This window comes from Rhinoderma darwinii, chromosome 1 (genome assembly GCF_050947455.1).
Source record: "Rhinoderma darwinii isolate aRhiDar2 chromosome 1, aRhiDar2.hap1, whole genome shotgun sequence".
NCBI lineage: Eukaryota > Metazoa > Chordata > Amphibia > Anura > Rhinodermatidae > Rhinoderma > Rhinoderma darwinii.
In genome coordinates, this window is record NC_134687.1 from 47,867,997 (window position 1) to 47,883,580 (window position 15,584).

At 44.9% G+C, this 15,584-nt stretch overlaps 1 protein-coding gene across 1 annotated transcript in view; it reads left to right on the forward strand.

The window, feature by feature from the left end:
• The window catches only part of LAP3 (leucine aminopeptidase 3), a 28,600-nt gene extending 13,651 nt beyond the window's left edge, over nt 1-14,949 (forward strand). Inside the window, exons 7-13 of the mRNA XM_075849386.1 lie at nt 2,903-3,061; nt 3,575-3,699; nt 6,008-6,096; nt 6,686-6,788; nt 8,579-8,658; nt 8,773-8,885; nt 14,535-14,949. Of these exons, the coding sequence (XP_075705501.1) occupies nt 2,903-3,061; nt 3,575-3,699; nt 6,008-6,096; nt 6,686-6,788; nt 8,579-8,658; nt 8,773-8,885; nt 14,535-14,730 (865 nt within the window). The 3' untranslated portion in view covers nt 14,731-14,949. The remainder of the gene's footprint in view (nt 1-2,902; nt 3,062-3,574; nt 3,700-6,007; nt 6,097-6,685; nt 6,789-8,578; nt 8,659-8,772; nt 8,886-14,534) is intronic.
• Nucleotides 14,950-15,584: the final 635 nt, after the last annotated feature.

Sequence of the window (15,584 nt, forward strand, 5' to 3'; positions counted from 1 at the left end):
TGCGGGGGCTGCACACAGGAGAGAGCGCGGCTACTGAACATCCGATTTGGAGAGTGCACAAAGGAGAGAGAGCTGCCAACTTTTACTAACTTTCTTTTACAGAGCGGTTACGTAACTCCCTTCTTGCGGCGCTGATCACGGGGAGAGAGAGCGACGCTTCATTATGCGCTTTGCGGCGCTGATCACCAGGAGAGAGCGGTCCTGCATTGTGTGCTTGCCAAGTGTTCAGCAGCAACAAACAAAATGAAGCACTGCTCTCTCTCTCACCTGGTGATCAGTACGGCCAAGATCCTAATGAAGCGCCGCTCTTTCTCCATGTGTTCAGCGTCACCAAGCACACAACGGCGCTGGCTCTGAGAGAGGGAAGTGTGCCAGCAAACCATGCCTCATGTGCCAGCTATGGCACTGGTGTCACAGGTTGCTGACCCGTTCTACTGCATTGGAAATTAAATCTGTTTATGCTGTGTGCATATACGAAAGTGATCATGTAGATAACACCTGTCCATATGGATATCCTAGAGGGTTGGTCTCTTGCTCTGGACCCCCCCCCCCCCCTCTATAAGCCATAGCAGCCCTCTATGGTGGACCCTGCTCTGCGCGTATTACTTGGTTGGCCATTCATTTGAAGGGGCAAAATATAATACAAAATTTTTCCTGCAGCGACCGCTCTTATGTTCACCTCTTTTAATAGAATTTTGGGTGTTTTGTGCTGCTCTTATCTATATTTTTACTAAGCAATGAACCGAAATTTAATTCTGTTTGTGATTTGAAGTGGTAGTCTTACATGGCTAAACGTTATTATGCTGTACATAATGGGTTCACTTTGCGTGTGTTTGTTTTTCGCTTTCCTTTATACTCCTCTCTATAAAGGCTTCTAACTAGTGTGTTGCTAAAGAGTGACAAATCCGAAAAAGTGTTGTCCAGTTTAAAGTGGAAGTTTATGTAAAAACTACTCCAATTAGAATACATATGACTCTGGACAGCAGCTGCCAATCATGGGGTTCTAAGATCTATCAGGGTCCGAGTTCAGAAGTAGACCTTGTTCACATAGTACAGTTTTTGCACGTGTTTTTATATATATATATATATATATATATACACACACACACACACACACACACACACTACCGTTCAAAAGTTTAGGGTCACTTAGAAATTTCCTTATTTTTGCAAGAAAAGCACCGTTTTTTTCAATGAAGATAACATTAAATTAATCAGAAATACACTCTATACATTGTTAATGTGCTAAATGACTATTCTAGCTGCAAACGTCTGGTTTTTAATGCAATATCTACATAGGTGTATAGAGGCCCATTTCCAGCAACCATCACTCCAGTGTTCTAATGGTACATTGTGTTTGCTAACTGTGTTAGAAGGCTAATGGATGATTTGAAAACCCTGGGGCAATTATGTTAGCACCGCTGTAAACCGTTTTGCTGTTTAGAGGAGCTATAAAACTGACCTTCCTTTTGAGCTAGTAGAGAATCTGGAGCATTACATTTGTGGGTTCGATTAAACTCTCAAAATGGCTAGAAAAAGAGAGCTTTCATGTGAAACTCGACAGTCTATTCTTGTTCTTAGAAATGAAGGCTATTCCATGCGAGAAATTGCCAAGAAACTGAAGATTTCCTACAATGGTGTGTACTACTCCCTTCAGAGGACAGCACACACAAGCTCTAACCAAAGTAGAAAGAGAAGTGGGAGGCCCCGCTGCACAACTGAGCAACAAGACAAGTACATTAGAGTCTCTAGTTTGAGAAATAGACGCCTCACAGGTCCTCAACTGGCAGCTACATAAAATAGTACCCGCAAAACGCCAGTGTCAACGTCTACAGTGAAGAGGCGACTCCGGGATGCTGTCCTTCAGGGCAGAGTGGCAAAGAAAAAGCCATATCTGAGACTGGCTAATAAAAGGAAAAGATTAATATGGGCAAAAGCACACAGACATTGGACAGAGGAAGATTGGAAAAAAGTGTTATGGACAGACGAATCGAAGTTTGAGGTGTTTGGATCACACAGAAGAACATTTGGGAGACGCAGAACAACTGAAAAGATGCTGGAAGAGTGCCTGACGCCATCTGTCAAGCATGGTGGAGGTAATGTGATGGTCTGGGGTTGCTTTGGTGCTGGTAAAGTGGGAGATTTGTACAAGGTAAAAGGGATTTTGAATAAGGAAGGCTATCGCTCCATTTTGCCATGCCATACCCTGTGGACAGCGCTTGATTGGAGCCAATTTCATCCTACAACAGGACAATGACCCAAAGCACACCTCCAAATTATGCAAGAACTATTTAGGGAAGAAGCAGGCAGCTGGTATTCTATCTGTAATGGAGTGGCCAGCGCAGTCACCAGATCTCAACCCCATAGAGCTGTTGTGGGAGCAGCTTGACCGTATGGTACGCAAGAAGTGCCCATCAAGCCAATCCAACTTGTGGGAGGGCCTTCTGGAAGCATGGGGTGAAATTTCTCCAGATTACCTCAGCAAATTAACAGCTAGAATGCCAAAGGTCTGCAATGCTGTAATTGCTGCAAATGGAGCATTCTTTGACGAAAGCAAAGTTTGAAGGAGAAAATTATTATTTCAAATAATCATTATTTCTAACCTTGTCAATGTCTTGACTATATTTTCTAGTCATTTTGCAACTCATTTGATAAATATAAGTGCGAATTGGGTGACCCTGAACTTTTGAACGGTAGTGTGTACATATATATATATATAATCTCTGAAACCATGAGTGCATCCAAAAAGTATACATTTCCAAGACCGGAACTGCATGATGTGAACCTTCTTTAGCCCAATCTAACAGACCCTGGCTATTGATGGTGAATAAATAAACTTGTTGGAGAAGGTTGTAACTGTTCACAGACATGACGGTAATATATTTTATCTTTCATTTTCTAGATCTAAGTCCTGGATAGAAGAGCAACAAATGGGAGCATTTTTAAGTGTGGCCAAAGGATCTGATGAACCTCCAGTTTTCCTGGAAATCCACTATACTGGCAGCCATGACCCTAAAGACTCCCCTCTTGTGTTTGTGGGGAAAGGAGTCACTTTTGACAGGTCAGAATCTGCATAGATGAGGATGCAATTTTCAGCCTTTACAAAATAATATTTCACATGACCTGTATTTGCATTCCCACTGACGTGTAATCCTTATTTCTGCGTGTGGTCCTAAAATCTAAATTTCAGAATTTATCATAAAACTTTAAAAACAAAATTATTTGGACGTTTTAATTTTCCCAATCTTTATTATAAAATTGAGGATATTATTAGCATACTTTAGCAGAGGCTCATTTTTCTCTGTATGTGTAGTATTTAACACATGTAAGAGAAATGGGCTCTCTATACTCTGATTTTCTGGTGAACTTGTGCCTCTACATAGAAGCCAATCTGAACAAGCAAAACTGCAGTGTAAAGCATGGGGAGACAGAACAGCAGTCTGAGCCTCCGGTGGTTACTATGTATAATTCAGGTTACTTCAATTGAACAGACAAGTGTTTAATAGACATCTGCTTGTTTGGAAACATATACTGATTTATTTTCTTAACCCTGTGAATGCTGTTTCTCTTGTAGTGGCGGGATTTCCTTGAAGCCATCGTCTGGAATGGATGCAATGAGAGCAGATATGGGTGGAGCAGCCACGGTCTGTTCTGCCATCTTGACTGCTGCAACTCTCAAGTTGCCCATTAACCTCATTGGTAAGTAAATGTGATTTGTACATATTTATTTTTTTCCTTGCTCCATTTTTAATTATTTTCCGGTTTTGTCTGTCACCGATAGTGATGCATAGGTCTGCATAAGAGCTGTATACACAACGGTGGGCTATTTTTAATTAAGACTATTTGCAAAGTGGCTTCATTTTTAATGCATTGGCGTAATAAAAAAAACTGGTTGCCAAAATGCACACCCCTTTTAAGCAAAAGCTAGCAAAAACTTGAAGAGGGGTCCAAAAACCCTTACAACTACACAATTCTGCCTGAACTTTCTCTGAAATGTTCTTACTTTCGACGCATTATGTAAACAAGATTTTTTTTTTTTTTTTTTAGGATTCTTATATTTCTGATTAACCTGCAGTGATTTACAGAAAGGCTGAGCACCTTTTGAGGGCTTTTTCTTTTTTAATAGATTAGTCCGTGTGATTAGTGTACATTCGCTTTACACTGAATCCGTTAGTCCCGCGGACGTGCCGTGTTCAGCGTGGGCGGGTCCTGCGTGTCTCTGACATGCAGGATACACCTGTAATCGATCCCATCTAAGTTCTAAACATAGATGTGATTGATAGCAGTTCGATCCTGCATGTCAGGGACACGCAGGACCCGCCGACACCGAACCCGTCAGGTTTTATTTAAAAAAAAAAAAAAATGCCCTCAAAGGTGTCTATAGCCATTAAAGCAATCCCTGCCGACTAGATCTGGTAACTGCTTTCTATTTGAAAAGTGGGGAGTTGGCCTAGATTTTCATCCTGTTATATTCTCAATTATCTACTAAGCAAATGACGGTTATAATCAATCTCTTAGGCTGGCCATGTACTTTAGAAAGCTGTCGCTCTAATGCTCGTTCCACCGACAGCTATTGCTAATGACTCCTCCATATACACAGTCGAGTGACGTTATTATGACCACCTCCTACTTTCGATGTCTACAGCTTGTAGCCCATGAAGGACGGCAGGCTTGGTGGGTATATAATGTGTGTGATAGGCTGTCTGAACACATATCACTCATTGTTGCCATGGGTAAAAGGGGTTTATCAGAGTTGCAAAAAGGGCTGATTATTGTCTTTCGGGCCAAGGGCGGCAGTATTTCTCAAACAGGGCAGCTTGTGAACTGTTCGCGGGCTGCTGTGGTGAGTGGACAAATGGCACCGTTGGGAATAACAGACGTGGAAACCGCGGAGCACCACGTGCCATTGATGCGAGAGGTGAATGCGGGCTACAAAGGTGTGCGAGGGCCGAACGACAAGCAGCTCACCATGAAAATCAACCAAGGAGGCTACCAGACGTGTGTCTAAAACAATAGTTCAGTGAACCCCACTGCATATGGGGCTCTGAACAAACAGATGGTCACTGCTCCTATGCTAACAAAGGTGCATCAGAAAAAAAGGCTTCAATTTGCACGGCAGTATCGGAATTGGACCACCGATGATTGGTAAAGGGTTGACTTCTCCGATAAATCCTGTTTTCTGCGAGATACCTCCGAGAACAAACACCCTGCAACCATTGCTGGAAGAACCGAAGCTGGTGGCTGAAGCGTTATGGCCTGGGGAATATTTTCATGACATTCTCTGGGCCCACTGATCCATGTGGAAGGCTCTGAACCGATTTGGGTATGAATCCATCGTTGCAGATCACATCCACTCATACATGCTGTTTGTCTTCCTCGGGGCAGATGGAATCTTCCAGCAAGACAATGCGACATGTCACACAGCTAGAAATGTCCGACAGTGGTTGTAAGAGCACGACCAGGACTTCCAAGTTCTTCATTGGCCCGCTAATTCGCCAGTCTTGAACCCAATTCAGCATCTGTGGGAACACCTCGATCTTCTTCTTCGCTCTATGGATCCTCTCCCACGCACAATCCAGCAAATATGGGATACACTGCAGTCAGCATGGCTCCAGATATCGGAGACAACCTACCAGCACCTTATTGAGTCACTCCAAGCCCGCCTAGCTGCTGTCCGTGCTGCAAAGGCGGTTACTCTGGATATTAGATGGTGGTCATAATAATGTGACTCTACTGTGTACATTCACGCCCTGCCAAAATGTATTTCTTTTCAATAGAGAGAAGGGAGAAAGCCGCTTCCAGATTCCTCTGGCATTGCCTAATCTCCAAACTAAGAAAAAGATCGGGCGGCAAACCGCCATACACATCAGGTGGTCTGTTGGTCCTGCCGAAATTGGCGGGTTTGGCCTGCTTTAGAAGGCTATAACTAGACCGAGGTGATCAATGGGCTCTGACACTTTTATTCTTTCCCGTAAAGCTAATGATATGGTTATTCTATTTTTGTAAGGTTTGGCTCCACTGTGTGAAAATATGCCCAATGGCAAAGCTAATAAACCCGGGGATGTTGTGAAGGCCAAGAACGGGAAGACCATCCAGGTAATCCTGTTATTCTTCTTCCATTGCTGGCAGTAGTCCGTCATTATCCTGTGGGTCTGTAGTTGCTGTTTTTATAACTACAAATCGCCTTTGCTTATGCTGATTTTTTAGTCTCTACTAAACATAGTATCAATAGAGGAACGGTCCCTACACTTATATTCTTATTTCACTGTCACTCAGGGCATCATGTCATAGGGACTATGAAAAGAATGATCCATGGGCAGTGTGGATCTGGATAGGATTTACCTTCTCCTCCACCGGCACCTCAACATACCAACACAAGGGAGGAGAACCAGTCTAAGGGCCGCATTGTCCTTCTCTCCTAGAATAAAAAATAGAATAGGAAACCAGCATCAGGAAGGCCAAACTTTAGTAATTTTTTTATTATTATTTTTGCTATGTAGTGCTCTTTGGCGTATGTATTACGTACTTCCCGCAGATAAAGCAGTGGTGAAGGATGCACATTCAGTCTTGCCATCATTCAGGAAACGTTCTCCTCGTTGCATTACCTTATTTGAACTCCTAACTGCAGCTTAGTCTATTTTATATGTAGTCTAAAAAAAATAGTAAAGCTGATGTCTCCATACAGGTAGATAACACGGATGCTGAAGGACGACTGCTGTTGGCTGATGCACTTTGTTATGCGCACAACTTCAACGCAAGAGCTGTAGTAAATGCAGCAACATTAACAGGCATGTGAGCTGAATACACGTGAAAGAACCAAGTCTATACAGGGTTTCTTCTCTTTCCTATCTCTTCTCCCTCTCCCCTCTCTCTTTAGCCAATTGTATGTGATTTAATCAAATTTGTGGGGTCCAACATATGTTGAAACTTACATTGACAGACCCCTGTAGCTGAGATTGGGGTGGGCACCCTGCACTTGCTGGTTTACATTTCATAGTTTAGAGTCTGTCACCGTAACGGTCTTCTCTATTGTTAGTTTGATCAATTAAGTGTATGTAGAAGAGAAGCATTGGCAAGATGTGCCACAACTAGACTTTTTTTTTTTCCCGGCATTCTGGGCAATGGGGCATTGCTTTATCAAAAGGGGTGTGGTTTGGGAAAAGGAGCGGGGTTTAAAATGTGACCACATGCACCAAAATCTGCACCTGAAAATGTCAAAACTTTTATTTATAAAACTTCCCTGGGGGGCGGCTATATTGGCGGCACCCACCTAAATTGTCTGTATGGACGGTGCAGCAGTGTGTGTGCGCTTTCTGGCAGCTGCAATGAATGGGAATTAATGGTTAAAAAAAGGTATATTTCACAGAGGCTTTTTGTCTGGAGTTTTAAACAGCATTAAAAAAATGTTTTGGTGGCTTTTTTTTTTTTTTACAAGCATTTTTTCCCCCAGAGAAATGCTAATGAAACACCATACCAAGTGCACGCAGCCGTTTGATAAATACCTCAATGACGCCCCAAAAAAATGCTGTGTATGTCGGCAGTCTCGTATATTTTATGACAGACTTCAAACTAAACTGGCCACGGGTTTTTTTTTTTGTTTTTTTTTCTTTAACCACCCCCCCCCCCACCCACAAATAAAGAACACAGAAAAAAAAAACACCAAAGTAAGCACTGTGTGAAAACCGCCTCATGCAGTCTCCAGGAAGAGATGAAGTATGGGTGGAGATGGAATTAGGGTTTTATTAATAATAGTTACTCTATGTAGAAATTCTCAACAGAATAACACTGAACAGTATATAGATTTATGCAGGACCGGCGTCCGCACCCGGCAAACTGCCAGTGCTGTCGCTGCCATCGTCACGGCATCCGTGTCCATAAATGGACATTGATGTCGGGAGGAGAGAAGGAGTCCCAGGCAGAGTGCTAGCGGCTCTGCTTCGTGACTGATGTCAGGGGCTGCCCCAGAGACAGAATGTACATTTATGGACAGTGATGTCGGAGGGAGAGAAGCAGTCCCAGGCAGAGCGCAAGCGGTTCTGCTCTGGGACACTGTCTCTGGGGAAGCCCCTGACATCACAGTCCATATATGGACAGTGTTTCCAGGAGCAGAGCAGTGTTCCAGGCAGAGTGCTAGTTGCGCTCTGCCCGGGACTTCCTCTCTGGGGTTGCCCCTGACAACACTGTCCATATATGGACCGTGACATCAGGGGTGTCTCCTGAAGCTGAATCCCCAGCCAGTGCATTGGCAATGCTCTGGCTGGGGATTCCACTCCTAGAGGGAACCCCAAAGGCGCTGCCTGGCGTCCTGGGAGGTGGGGGGGCTGCATGGCGAAACCTGGGAGAGGAGGGCTGTGTGGCGCTACATGGGAGTGGGAGCTGTGTGGCACTATCTACAGAGGGCACTAAATTTATGAGGGTACAAACTGGGGGCCTAACTTCTATATGGGAGCACAGAGTGATGTTTTCTGCCATATTACTGCTGCATTGAGTTCCCCCGCAAAGGGGCCTACTAAGTCTGTGTCACCCAATTTAGGTATATTCTGGTGAGGAGCTTTACTAACTGAGAATTGTCGTTCAGGTGCAGTGGATGTGGCCCTGGGATCTGCAGCCACTGGAGTGTTCACCAATTCTTCTTGGCTTTGGAATCATCTTCAGGAGGTAAAATACATTTGCTTCATATTTTTGGATTTTATTAATCTAGCGTTTCTCTATTAAATGTGCATTCTAGACCAGTCTGTAAACCTGTGTGATGGTATTTAATGCTCCCTCCAGGCCAGCATTGTGACTGGGGATCGTGTATGGAGAATGCCTCTCTTTGAGCACTACACTAAACAAGTGACGGAGTCGGCTCTGGCAGACCTTAATAATGTCGGGAAGTATAGCAGGTAAGCAGTGCAGCAGTTTTCAGCCTAGTCAGTCACTTTCTTAGGGAGTTAACTCTAAAAATTGTACCCACAAAGTTGAATTATAGATCGCATAAACTTGCTTGAACTATAACGTGACGTGTTTGAAAAAGGGGGGGGGGGCAAATTGCTGTTTCACCAACCATCAGCGTCTGCAGTCTATAATCCAACCTCTAGCGGGCTTCCTCCCCCCCCTAACCAGATAGTCTCATCTTAAAGGGGTTGAATTACTCGGACCTTTAGTCCTAGTTCACACAGTTCTTGTTTTTTTTACCGCTGTTTGTGACGCGGAAACCGTGTCAAAAAACGTCCGAAATTGATTTTAATGTGAAGCGGAGAAGTTGTTTTTTTTTCCATCGAACGCTCGTGGGGAAAACAAAGCGACATGCTCTTTCTTTCCACGTTTCCGTCTCTGACCTCACATAGACATCAATGGAAGCCAGAGGAAGCTGTTTTCGCATCGTTTTTTTGCACGCGGCACTCTATGGCCACAGCCGAAAAATGCAGCAAAGAAAGTGCAGGCAGGTCAAAATCTGGCTCAAAATTCTTTCACACTCTGTGTGAACATACACTTAAACTTTTCTTCCAATAGGTTCCATGAGGATCAAGAGACATCCAGGGTTCTGCTGTTGTGGGACCACATGTTCAGCGGAACCCAACACATCCCATTGAGATCAATGGGTGATCTATTATTTGAATGGCGATACTTGGTCCTCCAAAACAAGAGCTGCTTGGTTCAGCAGCTTCCTGCTCTGGCTGATAGAGGGGATCATGATCAATTCAAATATCATAATAGGGCAAGGGTTGTCTGAACCAGTGTACCTCTCAAAAGTGAACCTTTTTTATTTTTTTTTCCCTGATAACCTAGATAATACATTTGCAGGGGTCCACAAACTTCGGCACTCCAGTTGTTGAGAAACTACAACTCCCATCATGCCCTGACAGCCAAAGGCTTTATTATTCCAATCAAACTTGCTTTGGGCATGCGGTGAATAAAAGTTTAACAACATCTGGAGTGCCGTAGGTTCTGACCCTGCATTAGGGCATTGATGCGGATTCACGGCAACCAGTCAACAGGCCATAGTGTTTTATGATTATGAAAAAATACATGAATAAATTGCAGATAATTATGTTATCCAGTGTACCTTCAAACCCGATATGTATGATTTCTGTACTTCAATTTCTGGAATGGAGACGACCCTTAACACATGAATTATCTGCTCTGAATACTTCATGAGAATTCTTACTGCTGATAAGATTGTGATCAATTTTAGGTGTAAGAATACAGAGGGATTTGGGGAAGCTGGAGGTTTGGGCAGAGAAATGGCAAATTAAGTTTAATGTGGATAAGGGCGGATTTACACCAACGTGTAATACGTCCGTGCAACGCTCGTGATTTTCACGCGCCTCGCACGGACCTATATTAGTCTATGGGGCAGTGCAGACTGTCAGTGATTTTTGCGCAGCGTGAGTCCGCTGCGTGAAACGCACAACGTGTCCTATATTTCTGCGTTTTTCGCGCATCACGCACCCATTGAAGTCAATGGGTGCGTGAAAATCACGCGCAGCACACGGAAGCACTTCCATGGGACTCGCGTTGTTCGCGCAACAGCAGTCAAAAGTATGTTTGGAAACAGAAAAGCAGAGTGTCATAATGATGGCGGCTGCGCGAAAATTATGCAGCCGCACATCCTATGTGATGACGCACGGAGCTGTTAAGTGCCTTTTGAAAAACGCCGCATTTTTTGCGTGCGCAAAATGCACACGCTCGTGTTAATCCCCCCCCCCTAAATGTAAGGTTATGCACTTGGGCTGAGGAAACAAATTTTACAATTATGCGTTAAATGGGAAAACACTGGGTAAAACTACCACTGAATAAGATTTGAGGATATTGGTGGACAGTACATTTACCTTTAGCAACCAGTGCCAGGCAGCTGCTGCCAAGGCAAATAAAATCATGGGATTCATCCAAAAACTATCGCTAGTCAGACCACATATGGAATATTGTGTATAATTTTGAGAACCCATGTATAAGCAGGACATGGCCGAACTAGAATAGGTGCAAAGAAGGACGACCAAGGTAATTAAGGGAATTGGCGGATTGCAGTACTAAGGCTATCATTGAATAAATATATCATTGAACAGTACAGAAATCTTTCTAATGATATTTTCACATCTAGGCCTGTAACCTAGTAACCTGTAGCCTGTAGCCTGTAGCCTGTAACCTGTGATAAACTTTTATCACAGACTTTTTTTTACTGTGAGAGCAGTGAGACTATGCAACTTTCTGCCACAGGATGTTGTGATCAGTGGCGTAACTACGACTGTAGCGGCTGCTACAGGGCCTTCGGCATGAGGGGGCCCGTGCTGCCCGTCGACACGCCCCCCCCCCGTATACCCGGTGGCGCCGCTAGCAGCTGTCATCGATGCTACAGCGGTAGAGACCGGGGCCCGAGCCGCCAATCCTCTAACATTTACGGGCCTGGCGGCACAGCCTTCTCATACCCGGATAGCACGCAGGCACAAATCCATGCATTATCGCTGAATGGCCGACCATTCAGCGCCTTACAATGACGCTGATTGGTGGGGCAAAATGACTTGCCCCGCCAATCAGCGCCTTTCAACGTCGCTAGCGACGCAATGACGTCATTGCGCCGCTTCCATCGTTGAAAGGCGCTGATTGACGGGGCAAGTCATTCTACCCTGCCAATCAATGCCTTACAACGATGTGCCGCTTGCGTCGTTCAGCTCCAGCAGAACTGCACAGGAGAGCAGATCTGCATTGCCACTGGAAGCGGCGGGAACGGGATCAGGGTGAGTATGTAAAGTTTTGGGGGTTTTTTTTCCTACTAAAACGGAGTGCAATTATCTACAGTGGGGGCTCTATCTACAGGGGGGTATATATGTGGATCAGTATATACAGGGGGCTATATGTAGGGCACTGTCTACAGGGGTGGGCTATATGTAGAGCACTATCTATAGAGGAAGCTATAGGTAGGGCAGCACGGTGGCTCAGTGGTTAGCACTATTGCGTTGCAGTTTTGGAGTTCTTATGTGTGGACTATCTACAGGGGCTTCTATGTAGGGCACTATCTACAGAGGATCTATGGGGGTCACTATCTACAGGAGGGCAGAGTGTGTGTGTGTGTGTCACCGTGTATGGTGCCATTATAATTAGGGACACAGTGTATGGCGCTATTATATTTAGAGGTGTTGAGAATTTTATCTTCGTTTTATAGGTGCAGAAATGTTTTAAAAGTGAGAAGCTGAAGACTACTGAGCGGAAAACTGCAGAAATGGGCTGTGGCTGGGAGAAATCCATCATAGAGTTCTGGGCTGGAGGGAGAAAGGAGAAAAAGAACTAGAATCTGAGATGTCACCGCTGAGTCACTTAATATAAATGTTTATTCTGCCTCTAATCAATAATGTAGTCACTGTATGATCTGCAATGACATGATGGGTGGTATGATTTTTATTTTTTTTGTGAAACTGTATCTCCCAGCATATCCTTACCGTTGTTTGGGCCATGCTGGGAGCTATAGTTTTACGCCGTACAAACCTATATGGCAGGGGTTGCACTAAATTGTGCTGTATGAGCTTGGTTCTGGGGCTGTATATATGTACTGAGCTTAGTTCTTTGGCTGTATTTATGTACTGAGGTTGGTTCTGGTGCTGTATATATGTATTGAGCTTGGCTCTCATGCCGTATATACACACGTCAGAACTTGGTTCTAGTGCTGTATTTATGTACTGAGCTTGGTTGTGGTACTGTAATTATATAGGATATATTTATAATAACAAAATTACAGGGCAGCTGGAATTGTTTTCTATTCATTGTATATTTAAAGGGAACCTGACGGTAGTTTTAACCCCTTGAACCGCCATATGTGGTAATACATGACCTGAAAATATTTCCAAATGTATGGGTTTTTTTTTCAGATGCAGCAAACTCTATAAAATCAACTTTTCAAACAGCGCACACTATATGCTAATTATTCATTAAAGGGTCACGGGGCAGTGCTGCTTTACTAAAGAGTCACGTAGTCCTGCCTCCAAACCCACCTTCCATGTTTGATTGACATCCCTCCGGCTGATACAACTTTCTCGGATGTGCCGTTGCCTTGTACTACAAGGGGGGGGGGCTGTGTGGCACTATATACAAGGAGGGGGGCGTGTGGCACTATATACAAGGAGGGGGGGCGTGTGGCACTATATGAGGAGGGGGGGCGTGTGGCACTATATACGAGGAGGGGGGGCGTGTGGCACTATATACAAGGAGGGGGGGCGCGATGGATTACACCTCACAGCCAACGCTGTAAACTGAGACTGGCACAGCAAGTATATTCATTCGGGAGTAAGGAAAAAGATGGAGAAAAGCATGTGACTTAGGGCTTATTCAGACGAACGGGATATACGTCCGTGTAACGAGCGTGATTTTCATGAGCGTCGCACAAACCTATATTAGTCTATGGGGCCGTGCAGACAGTTGCATGATTTTTACGCAGCGTGTGTCCGCTGCGAAAAACTCATGACATGTCCGTTCCTTGTGTGTATTTCGCGCATCACGCACCCATTGAAGTCAATGGGTGCGTGAAAATCACGCGCACCACACAAACACTTCCGTGGGACAAACGTGATTCGCGCAACAGCTGTCAAACTATGAATGTTTACAAACATCCAAACGGAGTGTCATAAAGATGGCGGCTGCGTGAAAATCACGCAGCCGCGAATCATACGGGGCTGACACACGGAGCTGTTAAGTGCCTTTTGCGCATGCAAAACGCAGCGTTTTTTGCGTGCGCAAAACGCAGCGTTTTTTGCGTGCGCAAAACTCACACGCTTGTGTGAATCCGGCCTTCGTGTTAAAATATAACTTTTAGTGATGATGATAGAATAATGGTGACCGATGAAAAAACTATTTTGACCCCCTGGGAAGGAGATCACCATTTATCTCTGAAGTGTGGTTGATCCGAGATATTTGACATTTAAACCACACACTTATCGCAGAGGCTTGTTAGCATTCAAGCTCATAGATTGGTACAGCTGGCAGAGATGAGCTGTATGTTGGTATATCACTGGTAATCTGTTTCTTTAAAGCGACCCACTAGTCAAAAAAAATGTATATTTACTATACAATGGTAATGTACCTGCTCCTGAATAATTCGGCGTCTGTTTTGCTCTCCAAGATGGCTGCCGCAGTCTCAGACTTCGCTGTAAACATCTTCTTTCGAAGTCTGAGACATGTCCCCACCCCCTCCACTTTTATCCGAGGGACCAGCACTGCCGGACACAGTGCCAACGTCATCAGCGCTGGTCCCTAAGAGGACAGAGGAGGGGATGGGGGGGTGTCTCAGACTTGCAAAGAATCTCTCCATAGCAAAGCCTGAGACTGTGACGGCCATCTTGGAGAGCAGAAAACTGAGGACCGGTATGCAGGAATACAGGCTGGATTATTCAGGAGTGGAGCAGCAGGTTAATTCGAAAGTATGGTCAATTTTATCATTTTCTTTTTTCTTTTTTTTTATTTGACTGGAGGGTCGCCTCAAATGACAAATCTACCTTTACAGCCTTAGATTCTCCTCTTGTGACTCTAGTAGCGCAGAAATAACGTTTCTTTCTCGCCTTTTACAGATCTGGCGGTGCCTGCACAGCTGCTGCCTTCTTGAAGGAGTTTGTTACAATGCCGCACTGGGCTCATCTAGATATAGCTGGAGTCATGTCCAACAAGGATGAGGTGCCTTACCTGCGCAAGGGCATGTCCGGCCGCCCCACAAGGACTTTGGTAGAACTTGCTGATCGCCTGAGTAAGGACAAGAAACCCACATAACTCGGACATCGACTTTCAGGATCTGCTTTGATCTTCGTGGACATAATGAACTAAAAATGAATAAATGCCCTTTTTTATGCACTTATATTTTTACTAACACAACCAGAGCAAATCCTGAGTGTGACGTCGTCCTCTTCCTATTCTTCTGCCTTTTAATACGTCTACTGCAGAATGGAGAGCTGTCATTATAAAATAAAGAACGAATCAAGGAAAGTCTTACTTATCGTAGTATCGAGTCTGTTCAATACATTATAGAATTTTATAGATTAACACAGGGGTCTCAAGCACGCAGCCCCTGGGGCTGTCATCTGCGGCCCGTGGGACACAGAGCCGCTAGAACAGACTCTGCTCCGGGACTCTGGAATTCCCTGACATGGTTGGCCACATATGAACAGCGATGTCAGGGTTTTCCCCAGAGCCGGAGTCCCGGGCAGAGCGCTAGTATAGGCTCTGCTCTGGGACTCTGTGGAATTCCCTGACATCGCTGTCCATGTTTGCACCCGATGTCTGGGGCTTCCTCAGAGCTGGAGTCCTGGGCAGAGCTCTAGTATAGTCTCTGCTCTGGGGAAGCCTCTGACATCGCTGTCCATACATCGACAGTGATGTCGGGCTTCCCCAGAGCAGGAGTCCCAGTGATGTCAGGAGCAGAGCAGGAGTCCCAGGAAGAGCCTACTAGCGCTCTGCCCGGGACTCCAGCTCTGGGGTTGCCCCTATCACATTCCGGTCCAGGAGGATTCCCTGACGTCACTGTGTATGGACAGTGACGTCAGGGGCTCCAACAGTAGAGGAATCCCCATCCAAAGCGGATTCCACTCCTAGAGGGAGCCCCAATGGGGCAATCTACTTATGGTGTG